Genomic DNA, 15,781 nt, shown 5'->3' on the forward strand with positions numbered 1-15,781 from the left:
GTTGTACCCATTCTACAATCTGTTAAATAAAGTTTTCATTCATTCACACACACACACACAAAATAAGGTTGAGTAAGTATGCTTTACCTCTTTTTAGGGCACACCTTCCGGTAAAAGATACAAATTTATTGTAACGGGCCACGGTAAATATGAGAAGAAACCTGTTGGCGATGGCGACGGTGATCAATACTCCAATGGAAAAGCTGGTAAGTTTAGTGTGAGCGAGTGTTTGTGCCCCCCCGGGCAGTTGGAGAACATTTTACTATACAGTATTTTACTCAGGGCTGGGCGATAAAACGATAAGGATAATTATCGCGATATATTTTAATAATCGATAATACAAATAATATCGATAATTAAAAAATGTATTGTGCCGTGAAACAGGGCAGTTTAAAACCAGAGACAGTGGACAGACTTGTGAGACAGTGGACAGACTTGTCTTTCTTGCAACTTAAAGTAATGGCTCTGCTTGTCCAAATGACAATACTGACCAAATTGAGATTTATTTTTCTCTTGTCCATTTATTTTGTTTGCTTTCTAATTTAAAATACAGTTTGAAACCGTCTGTACACATACATTTGTTGTTTAAATAATATATATATTTTTTTAATACTAATCAAAATATAGATAATTATCTATATCGAACGATATGAAACATTTTATCGTGATATATCGTGATAACATTTTTGGCCATATCGCCCAGCCCTAATTTTACTGAGACAAAGCTAACCAACCACATTACATAATATTTTCCATTCTATTTGTACGCCGACCTTACTGACGAATCATATACAATGAGTTATGGAATGTGTAATGATGACTCAAGCGATAAACAAATTAATTCTAAAAGATCAACATTTTAACGCCTTGTTAATTGTTTTTTTTTGGTTACTCTTTTTACACATGTACTGAATATAAGTAGAAAGTCCAATAAAATTATGACTCGTAATTTGTGGGCAAATGCCAACTTTTTATTCCGCTGGTCCTGTGGATACAAATATTCTAACAACAGATATCGGCTTTGAAATATAGTTCAAATCTACAATGAATATCATTTTGGTGGCATTTATATGTCAAGTAGCTATAGTTCCTCCTTTCTGGCTATCGTGTGTAATTATCCACCTCACTCTCTTGTTCAAAACTGCAACTTCATCAAATGAAATGACCAGTCCCCCCTATTAAATAATTTATTTTTATATAAAAAAAATATAGAAAATAACGATTTCACAGCATTTTTAGCACAATACCTAGAAAGGACACGTCTGTCGTATACGAACATGCGAGATAAAGCTGAAAGCAGCAGAGGAAAAAAAAAGCTCACAGTTCTGGCGAAGCCAACAAGCTCAACACTGTGATCGTCGGCACCGGACCCGTGAGTTTGAATCCCTCAGAATTGACAGCTGCCTTTTTTTTGTGAAGTGTTTGCAGCACATGCCGCTTTGCACATACAAACTAAAGCTCATCGGCTCAATATCTAACGCTGTAGTCTGTCCCTAAATCATGTTACAGGTTTCACACCGAAGTCCACTCCGCTTAAGCACTTACCGTGTCCTCTGCCCTTCTCTCTCTCGGCAGTCATACCGGTGACTACCCCGTCCCTCTGTCTCTCAATACCGCCACTCATCTCCATGCAGCCCCCCCACTTCCATCACAGTGTGGAATCCACCGACCTTATCATGCCAACCTCATACTTTCAAGACCTGTCCTCTCTATGACCTCTTCAGTAGTGACTCCTCCTCGCTGCCATCTAGTGAGTTAGTTAGTAAAGCGTTATCGTCTCGCGTTTCAACTCAAACAAAAAAGCGTTTCACTGAACCTGCGTGTTCATTATCTAGGCTAATTAAAAGTCCTCAACTGACATAAACGGCACCATAAAATGGGGGGATGGGGCGGGGTATAAAAAAAAATTCAAAATAAAAATAAAAACATTGAAAAGAAGGCAAATTATATTCTGTAAATGGTCAATTGTAGGCTTAGAAATGATAGCAATTGTAAATGCCCAGTTAAAATTACTTTTGGATACCCCCCAAGTCAATTAGTAAATGTTATAAGTTCGACCCACTTTTCAATATAAATAGCTTAAATACTCACCGAGTGCTTATTTTCAGTAGCCATGTTGAGTGTATTAATCTTAGCTTATTATGCTTCCCTTTTAAATGAAAGATTCCCACATGTTTAAAAAAAAAAATACCTCGTCACTAAGAGTCCACGGCGGTCGCTCTACAATCGTTTCCTTTTCCGACGAGAGGTTCCAACACTTGACAAAAGAGAAGCTCTGAAATTACTTAAAACATACACTTTAATCTCATGAGATGCCCGAATGACTTTAAGACAAACGCATCGTTTCCCATCGTGGCAAATCTGCAGACACAAATCTCGAACAGTCAACCAACCAATCATACAATCAAACTCCAAATGCAAACATAATGCATTTGTCAAGTATAAAGTACAGACAAAGTTCTCTACGATGTTGCCACACATTTCATCCCGTTCGACGCGGGAGACTAAAACGCTACACCTGTACATCATTGCCATCGCTATGGTTACTACACCTGTACACATACATCGAGTCACAGAACTTCCAACATTATCATCTTAACACATGAGATTTGATGCAGCTTAAGGAACAATGAACCCTCTCGCCGTTCTGTTAAAGTCTTTTGGCTCCTCCTCTTTACCTTTGCGCCCGATGAGGCCCATTTCGAACACCGTGGAGATCTTGGTGAGCGGCCTCGACGCCGCCTCCCGCAGCTTCTTGGCGTCGAACCTGGGACTGAACAGGAGCACGGGCAGCCGGTGGGCGAACGACGGCACGTCCTTCTCCTTCTTCACCCCCTCGTCGTCTCCCTCCTTAGTCTTCTCCTCGTCGCTCTTGTTCATCTCGATCTGATGCATGATGTTCTCTTTGGTGGAGAACATCTGGAACAGCATGGCGTCCCACATCTTCTGACCCTTGGGGCCGCCGCTCGGCGTCTCCTCCTGACCCGCGGGCTTTTCGCCGGCCTGCGACGCCGCCGGCGCCGCCTTGTTGTTGTTGTCTCCGCCGTGACCCCCCTGCCCCGCGCTCGCCTCCCGCCCAGCGCCGCCCAACTCCGGGAACTGGGGCTCCTCCTGTTCCACCACCATGTGCTTCTTGAGGCGCGACCAGCCGCTAAGTTTGGATTTCAAGCCCATCGACTTCTTGATCACTTTGAGGAGCGGCTCGGCCGCGGGAAGCGAGTCGTCCCGTTCTTTCTCGGCCGACGCCGCTTGTTGGTCGACGGGAGCCGGTGCTGCCTTTTCGTCTTTTACTTTGTTCGCGTCTTCGGTCGACTTCGCAACCGCTTGAACCGGGGTGACTGTGCTCTTAACCGATGGAGTTGGGGTGGTTGGCTGTGCAGGAGCCGATGGAGTTGGGGTGGTTGGCTGTGCAGGAGCCGATGGAGTTGGGGTGGTTGGCTGTGCAGGAGCCGATGGAGTTGGGGTGGTTGGCTGTGCAGGAGCCGATGGAGTTGGGGTGGTTGGCTTCGCGGGAGCTGTGCTCTTAGCCGATGGAGTTGGGGTGGTTGGCTTCGCGGGAGCTGTGCTCTTAGCCGATGGAGTTGGGGTGGTTGGCTTCGCGGGAGCTGTGCTCTTAGCCGATGGAGTTGGGGTGGTTGGCTTCGCGGGAGCTGTGCTCTTAGCCGATGGAGTCTGAGGTACTTTGCTCTCGGTTACAGGTGGCTGTCTTGCAGTCTGGACAGTATTTTTAACGACAGGCTGTGTTTTCACCATCTGAGGTACCTCGCTTTTACCTCCGCTTGCCGGAGTGGGCGAAGGATATTTGGCCTGAATGGTGGGTGTCTTTGGTTTTGGGACATCCTGAATTGGTGTTTTCACCCTCTGTCTCTCGTAGGTTTTGACCCTCTGTGTTTCTGTAACATCACTTGTCATTTGACTCGTCTCGTGTGAGAATACCGTAGTGTCAAACACATCTGAAGCTTGTGAAACGACGATAATGGGAACCACCATCGCAGGGGCGGTCAGCACGTGTTCCTCTCTCATCTGGCTGTAGGTATCCACCTTTGTGGAGGTTTGCTCAACTTTAGACACCTCAACCGAAGCATGCGTTTTCACAGGTAATTCTTGGGCAGGTGTTTTAGATTCCACCGACTCTTCTTTAGTGGTTTTATCCTCTTCTTGAGGACAAATACCAAATGCCGGGGTGTTACCCTTGATCCCACCATGAGCAGCGTATTCAGCGGGTGTCAAGCCACGATATGAAGATCTTGTTTTGGAGGCCACAGATGTTGGCGTTTTGGGTCTTTGGAATCCTACAAACGATGCCCCTGGAGGTGAAGTTCCATATATAGGAGTCTTTGGTCTTTGATAGCCATAGGGAGGTGGTGCATGTGCGGGGGGTTGGGGTGTGCAATAGGTAGGAGTTGTATGCGCAGGGGGTTGGGGCGTGCGATAGGAAGGAGTTGTAGGCCTTGGAAACCCATAGGAGGTTGCTGTTGGTTTAGCTTGAACAGATGTTGGTGTCACGGGTCTCTGATAACCAAGCGGAGCCGTCGGGGTCTTGGCCGTAAACCCAGGCACCGGACATTCCTGTCGAGTAGGTTCTGATTTTGCAATACTTCCTTGCGTCGATTTAGCTTTTGATGGATCTACCGATGTCACATCTGAATGAAGATACCCATTTAGAGTAATTTGATCATTGGACGTTGTTTCGGCCGGCCTAGACTCAACGGTCGTCATGCTTTGGGAAGTTGGCAAACTAGCAGCAGCGGAAACCATCGTTGGTGTTCTTGACCTCTCCGTCTCCACGGTGACCGGCGAGACTGCAAACAAAAGAGGATTGGTCCTTGATATTTCAAAGACGGGTGTTTTGGCTCGGGTGACGTGATACGAGGGTGTTTTGGGGCGCCCGGCGGAGGTCTTTGATGTTGAAAAGTCGTACGTCGGTGTCTTGGCTCTCACAACGTCAGATACAGGAGTTCCACCTCTCTTCACTCCGGATGTCGGAGTGGAAGCTCTTTTGATTTCAGATGTGGGCGTGGGACCTCTTTTCACTTCCGCCGTGGGCGTAGTGTGCCCCGTGGGCGTAGTGTGCCCCGTGGGCGTAGTGTGCCCCGTGGGCGTAGTGTGCCCCGTGGGCGTAGTGTGCCCCGTCGGAGTGGCAGCACCTCTTCTGATCTCCGACGTCGGAGTTACACCTCTTTTCACTTCAGGCGCGGTGGGCGTTATGCCTCTTCTCATCTCTGATGTAGGCGTCATACGCTGAGGTAATGTAAGCTCCAATGTACTTCCGATATCGGTTAATCCAGCGGAATCGTACACTGGCAGGGTCCTGGACGTCTCGTAAAAGGATGTATATGCAGTATACATCTTCATTTGGGGAACATCAAACATCGGTTTGGGCGATCTTGAAGTTTCATTCGCCCTAAAGGTTGGACGAGGACTTTTCGATTTGATAACAAAAGGGGTTAACACCGTGAGAGGCCTTAACATAGCTTGGCTGACTGGTGCCGTGAAAATCTTAGGAATTGGACTCTTGGCTTTCATCTGCGGCGTTATCACTTTTAGAAGTTTGGTGGCGTGAGTGAACGTCTCGGCAGGTGGAGAGGGAGCGGGCGCGGTCACTCGAAAGGCCGGTATCATCACAGAGGACGCCGGCGGCTCGGGTGTCTTGGGCGCCACTTCCTGTGCAGACAGCCCCGGAACCGGCGAGAGTCCGGCCCGGCGGGGCGGCGGTGGCGTGCGGGGGGGGTTCTGGGACACGTGCTGGGAGAAAGCGTACGGCGGGGCGGCCGCCGACTGAGGGGAAAACCTTCGGCCGAACTGAAACATGCCGACGCGCTGCGGGTACGGGGACGGCACGTGCTGGTAGAGCGGCCGGACGCTGAACCGAGGCTGCAGCGTCACTCCCCCGCAGGAAGACGGCGGCCTCTCGGGGGTCCTGGGCGGCGTCGAGTGGTCGCTGTGCTCCAGGTCGGGGCTCGCCTCGTCCACGGGCGAGAGGCTCCGGCGGAAGGGAGCGGGCGTCTGGGCCGTCAAAGACGCGGCTTTCTTCTTGGCGCTTTTCTTGAGTAGTTTCTGGAGCCGGGCATTGTCCTTGCCGGGCTTGGGCAGCAGGGCCGGCGGGTACTGCTGGGCGAGCAGGCCCGGCTGCGTGATGCTGCTGTAACTCACAGCCATGAGCGCGTTCAGCCCCCTGGTGGAGAGGAGAGAGAAGACAAGGACTATAAGACAGATTTCTATTCAAAGGAGATTCACAGTAGTGCATTATGTTGCTCTATTCAACATTATTTAACTTAACCCTTTCACTACCAGACCACAGAAGGTTAACCCTTTCACTACCACACACCACAGAAGGTTAACCCTTTCACTACCACACACCACAGAAGGTTAACCCTTTCACTACCACACACCACAGAAGGTTAACCCTTTCACTACCACACACCACAGAAGGTTAACCCTTTCACTACCACACACAACATAAGGTTAACCCTTTCACTACCACACACCACAGAAGGTTAACCCTTTCACTACCACACACCACAGAAGGTTAACCCTTTCACTACCACACACCACAGAAGGTTAACCCTTTCACTACCACACACCACAGAAGGTTAACCCTTTCACTACCACACACAACAGAAGGTTAACCCTTTCACTACCACACACCACAGAAGGTTAACCCTTTCACTACCACACACCACAGAAGGTTAACCCTTTCACTACCACACTACAGAAGGTTAATCCTTTCACTACCACACACCACAGAAGGTTAACCCTTTCACTACCACACACCACAGAAGGTTAACCCTTTCACTACCACACACCACAGAAGGTTAACCCTTTCACTACCACACACCACAGAAGGTTAACCCTTTCACTACCACACACCACAGAAGGTTAACCCTTTCACTACCACACTACAGAAGGTTAATCCTTTCACTACCACACACCACAGAAGGTTAACCCTTTCACTACCACACACAACAGAAGGTTAACCCTTTCACTACCACACTACAGAAGGTTAACCCTTTCACTACCACACACCACAGAAGGTTAACCCTTCCACTACCACACAACACAGAATGTTAACCCTTTCACTAACACACTACAGAAGGTTAACCCTTTCACTACCACACTACAGAAGGTTAACCCTTTCACTACCACACACCACAGAAGGTTAACCCTTTCACTACCACACACCACAGAAGGTTAACGCTTTCACTACCACACTACAGAAGGTTAACCCTTTCACTACCACACACCACAGAAGGTTAACGCTTTCACTACCACACCACAGAAGGTTAACCCTTTCACTACCACACCACAGAAGGTTAACCCTTTCACTACCACACACCACAGAAGGTTAACCCTTTCACTACCACACACCACAGAAGGTTAACCCTTTCACTACCACACTGCATACAGTTAACCCTTTCACTACCACACACCACAGAAGGTTAACCCTTTCACTACCACACAACACAGAATGTTAACCCTTTCACTACCACACTACAGAAGGTTAACCCTTTCACTACCACACTACAGAAAGTTAACCTTTCACTACCACACTACATAAGGTTAACCCTTTCACTACCACACACCACAGAAGGTTAACCCTTTCACTACCACACACCACATAAGGTTAACCCTTTCACTACCACACACCACAGACGGTTAACCCTTTCACTACCACGCACCACAGAAGGTTAACGCTTTCACTACCACACTACAGAAGGTTAACCCTTTCACTACCACACACCACAGAAGGTTAACGCTTTCACTACCACACCACAGAAGGTTAACCCTTTCACTACCACACACCACAGACGGTTAACCCTTTCACTACCACACACCACAGAAGGTTAACCCTTTCACTACCACACTACAGAAGGTTAACCCTTTCACTACCACACACCACAGAAGGTTAACCCTTTCACTACCACACAACACAGTAGGTTAACCCTTTCACTACCACACTACAGAAGGTTAATCCTTTCACTACCACACACCACAGAAGGTTAACCCTTTCACTACCACACACCACAGAAGGTTAACCCTTTCACTACCACACACCACAGAAGGTTAACCCTTTCACTACCACACACCACAGAAGGTTAACCCTTTCACTACCACACACCACAGAAGGTTAACCCTTTCACTACCACACTACAGAAGGTTAATCCTTTCACTACCACACACCACAGAAGGTTAACCCTTTCACTACCACACACAACAGAAGGTTAACCCTTTCACTACCACACTACAGAAGGTTAACCCTTTCACTACCACACACCACAGAAGGTTAACCCTTCCACTACCACACAACACAGAATGTTAACCCTTTCACTAACACACTACAGAAGGTTAACCCTTTCACTACCACACTACAGAAGGTTAACCCTTTCACTACCACACACCACAGAAGGTTAACCCTTTCACTACCACACACCACAGAAGGTTAACGCTTTCACTACCACACTACAGAAGGTTAACCCTTTCACTACCACACACCACAGAAGGTTAACGCTTTCACTACCACACCACAGAAGGTTAACCCTTTCACTACCACACCACAGAAGGTTAACCCTTTCACTACCACACACCACAGAAGGTTAACCCTTTCACTACCACACACCACAGAAGGTTAACCCTTTCACTACCACACTGCATACAGTTAACCCTTTCACTACCACACACCACAGAAGGTTAACCCTTTCACTACCACACAACACAGAATGTTAACCCTTTCACTACCACACTACAGAAGGTTAACCCTTTCACTACCACACTACAGAAAGTTAACCTTTCACTACCACACTACATAAGGTTAACCCTTTCACTACCACACACCACAGAAGGTTAACCCTTTCACTACCACACACCACATAAGGTTAACCCTTTCACTACCACACACCACAGACGGTTAACCCTTTCACTACCACGCACCACAGAAGGTTAACGCTTTCACTACCACACTACAGAAGGTTAACCCTTTCACTACCACACACCACAGAAGGTTAACGCTTTCACTACCACACCACAGAAGGTTAACCCTTTCACTACCACACACCACAGACGGTTAACCCTTTCACTACCACACACCACAGAAGGTTAACCCTTTCACTACCACACTACAGAAGGTTAACCCTTTCACTACCACACACCACAGAAGGTTAACCCTTTCACTACCACACAACACAGTAGGTTAACCCTTTCACTACCACACTACAGAAGGTTAACCCTTTCACTACCACACTACAGAAGGTTAACCTTTCACTACCACACTACAGAAGGTTAACCATTGCACTACCACACACCACAGAAGGTTAACCCTTTCACTACCAGACTACAGAAGGTTAACCCTTTCACTACCACACACCACAGAAGGTTAACCCTTTCACTACCACACACCACATAAGGTTAACGCTTTCACTACCACACACCACAGAAGGTTAACCCTTTCACTACCACACACCACATAAGGTTAACCTTTCACTACCACACTACAGAAGGTTAACCCTTTCACTACCACACTACAGAAGGTTAACCTTTCACTACCACACACCACAGAAGATTAACCCTTTCACTACCACACTACAGAAGGTTAACGTTAAAGCTGTCTAGATTAAAATATACCCATGGTAAAGATCAGTATCTATACACAGAGAAGTAGCAGTGTGCACTGCACACCAACCCTGTCTTGGACCAGGTGCAGGTTAAATGTATTGAAAACTGAAAGGAATATCCACACAGAGTATCTGACCATCAGAAGGACAGTGTCTCTGGACAATACAGTCAGTATGTTTAATATTTTCTCTTGTTTACTATTTCAGACCTATGCCAAGGTGACTACTGAAGCATTGGGGGTCAAAGAGGAGTCTCGGCTTCAACCTCAACGTCTCTACAAACCAGACATCCAGCTCTGATGCCGAAGCAACGCTTACAAAAACTATATTTTTCTTGATACTTTTATCTGTAAACTTTAGAAACTTCACCGACAGCTCAGGAGGGGTTGGTCACTGTTCTACACTTCTGTATACTGAAGTGAATCAGTCCAAAAGTCCAGTTTAATTTTCATATTTTCTGACATGACAACATGTTCTGTGTCAAATGTTATGTATATATTCAACTGTGATTTATTTTCTGCTTTTTTTTTTTTATTTCCTTATCTTATTTCACTTACTGTAAGTGAATAAGAAGTATGTCAATGGTGTGCCGTGTGTGGGAATAACGAGATGAAAATAAACCTTGTCTTAATTGGAGATGTTTACATTTGCCAGTCATGCGGAATTAATCACTCCGATTGCCTCCTGTGGAATACAGTCTGGTTCTATTTTCTTTAAGCTTATATATATATATGATGCAAACACACAACTATATCACACTGTTCTGCACGTACACTTTGGCTATAAAACAATATCAAATTCCGGTAGTTTGTTTATGGCTCGGGGGAAGGGAGAACTCTACTTTAAGACAAGAAAGGTCTGCTGATTATGGAATGACTGCTTAGTTAATCATCTATCCTTTTACTCATTTCTAATGGTACAACACAGCCCTGCTAAATATCTCGGGGCACCCGAATGACTGAAATAGACTATTTTCATATCTGTGTTACGGCACTGATGTCACAGACACTAACTAGTATGTACGCCTAATCCATACGTACCGTATTTTCTATGATTTTGTTTTTCAGTAGTGCACACACTGGTGCCTTCCATCTATATTTATATTACTAATGCAGACATGTTCACCCTAGGTACCCAATTATTGTGATTTCTGCTTTTGTGTTTTGTTCATAACCCATTTTTCTTAAAATAAATTAAAAAGCATTTTTTACCCTATGTGATTCTGTGTCATTTACACTTTAGCTGAGGTTTTTGATTAACTTAAAGGACCATACGAGTCTTTTCAACATGTGGCTTCCAAGTCATTCTTGCCTTTGATACAAAAATCACTGCGTTGTTTCCCCCCCCCCTCCCCCCATAATCTTTTACCATTACTAAATCAGTTTCTGCTCTTTCATCGCTGACATTCAAGTACATCTGAAAACGTGTAGAGCAACTTTTCCGGGGAAAATCTAACAAAAATGAACACACCTCAGATGTTAGCGAGACATTTTAGTCAGGTGTGGTGACTTTCAAGGGTTTTTAATGTGACGTTTAACCCTTTCACTACTGCACTACCAAAGGGTTAACCCCTTCACGGTGCCAATACAGAAGGTTAATAACCCTTTCACTGCCACACACAACAAAGGGTTAGGACACATTTCCAGATACAATGGAAGCCTATGTGACGTTTTAAGACACATTTCAGATACAATGGAAGCCTTAAGTGACGTTTAAGACACATTTCCACATACAATGGAAGCCTATGTGACGTTTTAAGACACATTTCAGATACAATGGAAGCCTAGTATGGCAGTGGTGAAAAAAGAAGGGCACCGTTATTTTTGTATCGCAAGACGAATGACTTGGAACCCCCAAGGAGACTGGTATGGTATGGTCCTTGAAAAAGACACAAAACTGCAAGCACCAGAGTGGAAAAAACCAAGACAGTCATGTCTAGCGGCCGCAATTAGGAACCTCACAGCTGAGCCGACACTAGACGGTTCCTTGGGGCCTAAATTTAGGCTGAAAGCAGAGAGGCCAGTCAGCCAGCCAGTCACCTGCTCTCTTATTTAGGACCTAGTTCGTTATAGGCTGCAACACTTTCTCAAACAATAAATCAATGAATGATGATGCGTATCATGTAGAGCCTGTAGATCATCATGTACGTTAGTTAGATTCACAGCTGTGAATCAGACCGATGGGTGATAACTGAACTAGACACGAGAACTCGGTAAGAGTACCGTGTGTGTGTGATGAGAGGACCTTTGGACGTCTTCAAATTGTATGAAATGCTTGCCAGTAGTAGTCTATTCGACAAAAAAGATCGAACTTTTTGGGGACTAAGTAAGGGGGTAAGAAAGCGAATAGCTTTGCATCCACTAAGGCAAGTATTTCATACAACTTAATGTCCAAAAATCCAAACTATCCCTTTAAAAATAGGAACGAAATCCAAATTAAAAATAGTTTATGTTATTTCCGCGGCCTGGTAAAGTTCCATCGACATTTGGGAATGTGAGCGACTCTCTCTAAGAATCAAACTTGTGATGTCATCCAGTATGCACTCTGAAGCGTCTCCATTCACAATGAACGGGAGACCGAGTTTGTTTTCTTTTTTCTTTTATACCCAAATTTTGCGTCATTCTATTGTAGAAAATGTACACGGAACATGCGCCCTTTGGTGCTCTGTGTCACATTTACCGTCTTTCTGTCAAATGTCAAGAGAGTTGTTCTTTTGGACCGTAGTGTGATAGTAAAGGGTTAACCTTCTGTAGTGTGGCAGTGGAAGGGTTAACCTGCTGTTGTGTGGCAGTGAAAGGGTTAAGAGATCGTAGGAATAGCGTGCATCGATTCTTAAATGGGACGCAGTTCCCCTTTTAAGTTCTAGCGATGGTTTTGATTTTCACAATAAAGGTAGGGTCAAGCGCTCATATTGACCTACATTAAGACATTAAGAGTCTCAGTGTCAGGCAGGGGTGTAAAAAGTACCCATAAATTATACTTAAGTGGAAGTATGGGTACGGTCTCAAAATCTTACTCAAGTCAAAGTCAAAGTATCTGGCTAAAAAAAACACACTTGAGTAAAAGTCAAAAAGTCCTACTTTTAAATGTACTTAAGTACTAAAAAGTAAAAGTATTTTTTTTAAAGGGATAGACCAGGGGTCTCAAACTCATTCCATCGTGGGCCAAGTTTTCATTTTAACTATACATTGCACCAGGTGAGTTAGTTGAAGAGGTGAGCCAATTCGTGAAATCATCAGCTGGTGTTTAGGCTGGAATGAAACCAAGCAGACACTCTGCCCACAATGGAATGTGTTCTGCGATAGACAATGCTGAAATGACACTTTTTTTGCATTAAAATTATTTAATGCACTTCTCCATTGAAGGTAAACTAACATGGACGGCATTCACATCACAGCATGAATAATATCACAATATTAAAAACAGAATGGTGTATCCTGAATAATATCACAATATTAAAGACAGAATACTGGAATACCCTGAATAATATCACAATATTAAAGACAGAATACTGGCGTACCCTGAATAATATCACAATATTAAAGACAGAATACTGGAGTACCCTGAATAATATCACAATATTAAAGACACTAATACTGGAGTACCCTGAATAATATCACAATATTAACCACAGCATAATGCGGATCTGACTGTCTATTCTTCTGATAGCAGGTGTTTAATCAAAGATCCCCGCTTTCTAGTGTTGCACGAGGACCAATCAGCATGGGTATGGGCGGGTTCATTTTCCATTGATGGGGATTTGATTGGCTGTTTACCTGCGGTCGCAGGATTAATAACGTTAACGTTAGTTCGGACAGATAAACAATTAAAATATACTAATTAAAATGATTGGACCTGTGAGATTTGTACTTTGTACTTTGTAGGTCTGCATTTTAAATGTAAGGAGTAAAAAAGTATGTATTTTTTTCTCTGAAATGTAATGGAGTAAAAAAGTACAAAGTATACAAACCTAATAATACTCGAGTAAAGTACAAATCCCCCAAAACAGTACTTAAGTATTGTAACAAAGTACAATTACTCGAGTACTTTACACCCCTGGTGTCAGGGTTACCTTGAAGTTACATCACGGCAGGGATGTGCTGGGCCTCGTATCGCCCGCTCGGGCCCCGGTCAGAACTGAAGCTGAACGCAACGCATCCGACGCCATGAGTTCACAGTTCTACAGTGATTTGACGAGGCTTAAAAGGAACGCGGCAACATTTTGGGAAATTAGCTTATCGTGTTCTCCAGAGAGAGACAAGAAGATAGAGACCGGTCTCCTCTCTGGGCGTTCAGTAGAAAGCTATCTGGCTGCACGTTAGCCTAGCTTAGCACAATGAATGGAAGCGGACATGGCCGGTTAGCCTAGCTTAGCACAATGAATGGAAGCGGACAGTTAGCCTTCTGGAGAGCGGCGTTAGTTGGACAATGCCTATAGGCTAACCGGCACTGTCCGCTTCCATTCATTGTGCTAAGCTAGGCTAACGTGCAGCCAGATAGCTTTCTACTGAACGCACAGAGAGGAAACTGGTATCATCTATCTTCTTGTCTCTCTCTGGAGAAGACGGTGAGCTAATTTCCCAAAATGTTGGCGTGTTCCTTTAAAATGAATAAGTGAACACAATTTTGTCACAGAAACTAGGGCTGATCATTTGGAAAAAAAGTCAACTAATTTGCTCTTATTTTGACCGGTAGGATTGCAATTGTGATATGATTCACGATATTTGTGAGGGGATGATCATTTGTGGCTTCATTGTTCTCATTTTCCTTGAAAAACATTTAAATGATCACGGTGTGGGTGATCTTTTCATGGATCTGTACCAAACAATGTTTTTTTTTTTTTTTTTAAGTCTGTAGATGATGATGATGATGATTTATATAGACCGGGACATAATCTGTGCAGCAGCCCAACAATACTTAATTTAGAATTCTATTTTGACACGCAATATCCCTTTAAAAACATCGCACCTCCTATGATGATTTGGATGATCGCAGTAACACGATTAATCGTTCCGTTCCCTATAATAGGAAACTCCTGAATCACGTGATAGAATAATAATAGTGACAACAACGTGGAGTCACAATGGGAGTCACGATGAAAATAATATCCCGTCAGATTTGGTCGGTTGTACTACAGTACAGTACAGTACAGTATCTGCGGTGCCTCAGTGAAACGTAGGCCTGGTCATGTTTTAAAGAGCCGGCGCTCTCAGGCTGAAGCTGGCGGGGCGACACATGAGAGGAGGTCATCCTTTTAAGGCCCTGGTAGGTCAGGTATTTGGAGCATCTCCAAGATGCGAGTTCAAAAGAGGAAAGCTTAATAATAGCCGTGTGATAAAACCAATGCGGGGCCGCTGCTGCATACAATGGGCTTCTGCTGGTGTGGCCAACCTTAAGTAAATTAATCCACCCCAAAAACCATTCATACGCCAGTTATGTTGAAAGAGATGACAGACGTGATTAATTTTAGACTGATGAACACCCACGGAACTTACCAGGTGAGGCTCGTTTACAGATGACAAAAGCACTCCGCCGCAGAAGGTTCCCTAGAGGTGGCAAAGGAGGAGAGAGAATGTAAATACCTCTCTTTTTTTTACAGTAATTTTCCACTATCACCGCTTCTCAACGTCACAAATCGACATATAATAATAATAACAACCATTCAACACAAAAACATGATCATTTTCTCTGCCGTGTTTCCCTCGAGTCATTGCAGCTAGTATATATATATATAGACTTCCTATAACACACGTGTGTGTGAGTCCCAGACAAGAGGAACTGTGTGTGGTGCGAGGCTAACAGTATAAGCTCAGTTCTCATGGTGGGTTTAATGTTGCATTGAATGTATCCCCCTTTGCAATCCCAAAGACATGTCTATAGCAGCTAGCTCCATGAAGCGGGGGGCTACAGCCTTCTGTGGGGGGCTGCTGCGTGGTCTAACACCTGCCTCCCCGAGTTGCCCCCCTTGCCAACGCATAAACGTGCCCCCTATGAGCCGGCTAAAGAATAATAAAGTGTGAGTGGTGCTGCTGTGTTTACCTGCCTGTGTGACTGCTGCTCTTAGGGGGCTGCTTCCTGCTAGTCCCTGCCCGGAGTGGTCAGAGCGCGAGGCTCATGGTGAACTCAACTATACCCCCTTCCTCCTACAAATGGAAGGGACAGGTCTCCATGGC

At 44.9% G+C, this 15,781-nt stretch overlaps 2 protein-coding genes across 2 annotated transcripts in view; one reads left to right on the plus strand and one right to left on the minus strand.

Moving 5' to 3' along the window:
* Positions 1 to 10,778, plus strand: part of lsp1a (lymphocyte specific protein 1 a) — a gene marked incomplete at its 5' end in the record, with an annotated part of 74,296 nt that extends 63,518 nt beyond the window's left edge. The window contains 2 exons of the mRNA XM_084334481.1: positions 98 to 206; positions 9,816 to 10,778. Of these exons, the coding sequence (XP_084190607.1) occupies positions 98 to 206; positions 9,816 to 9,838 (132 nt within the window). The 3' untranslated portion in view covers positions 9,839 to 10,778. The remainder of the gene's footprint in view (positions 1 to 97; positions 207 to 9,815) is intronic.
* Positions 2,058 to 15,696, minus strand: prr33 (proline rich 33). The gene is made up of 3 exons (XM_084335024.1): positions 15,648 to 15,696; positions 15,104 to 15,154; positions 2,058 to 6,175 (listed from the first exon to the last, which is right to left on the minus strand). The coding sequence occupies exon 3, from the start codon at positions 6,157 to 6,159 to the stop codon at positions 2,620 to 2,622; it is 3,540 nt and encodes a 1,179-aa protein (XP_084191150.1). The 5' UTR covers positions 6,160 to 6,175; positions 15,104 to 15,154; positions 15,648 to 15,696; the 3' UTR covers positions 2,058 to 2,619.
* Positions 15,697 to 15,781: the final 85 nt, after the last annotated feature.

This window comes from Notolepis coatsorum, assembly GCF_963971535.1.
Source record: "Notolepis coatsorum genome assembly, chromosome: 18".
Taxonomy (NCBI): domain Eukaryota; kingdom Metazoa; phylum Chordata; class Actinopteri; order Aulopiformes; family Paralepididae; genus Notolepis; species Notolepis coatsorum.

Coding starts and splice junctions, on each gene's coding strand:
- prr33 (XM_084335024.1), bottom strand. CDS start 6,159: ATGGCTGTGAGTTACAGCAGCATCACGCAGCCGGGCCTGCTCGCCCAG.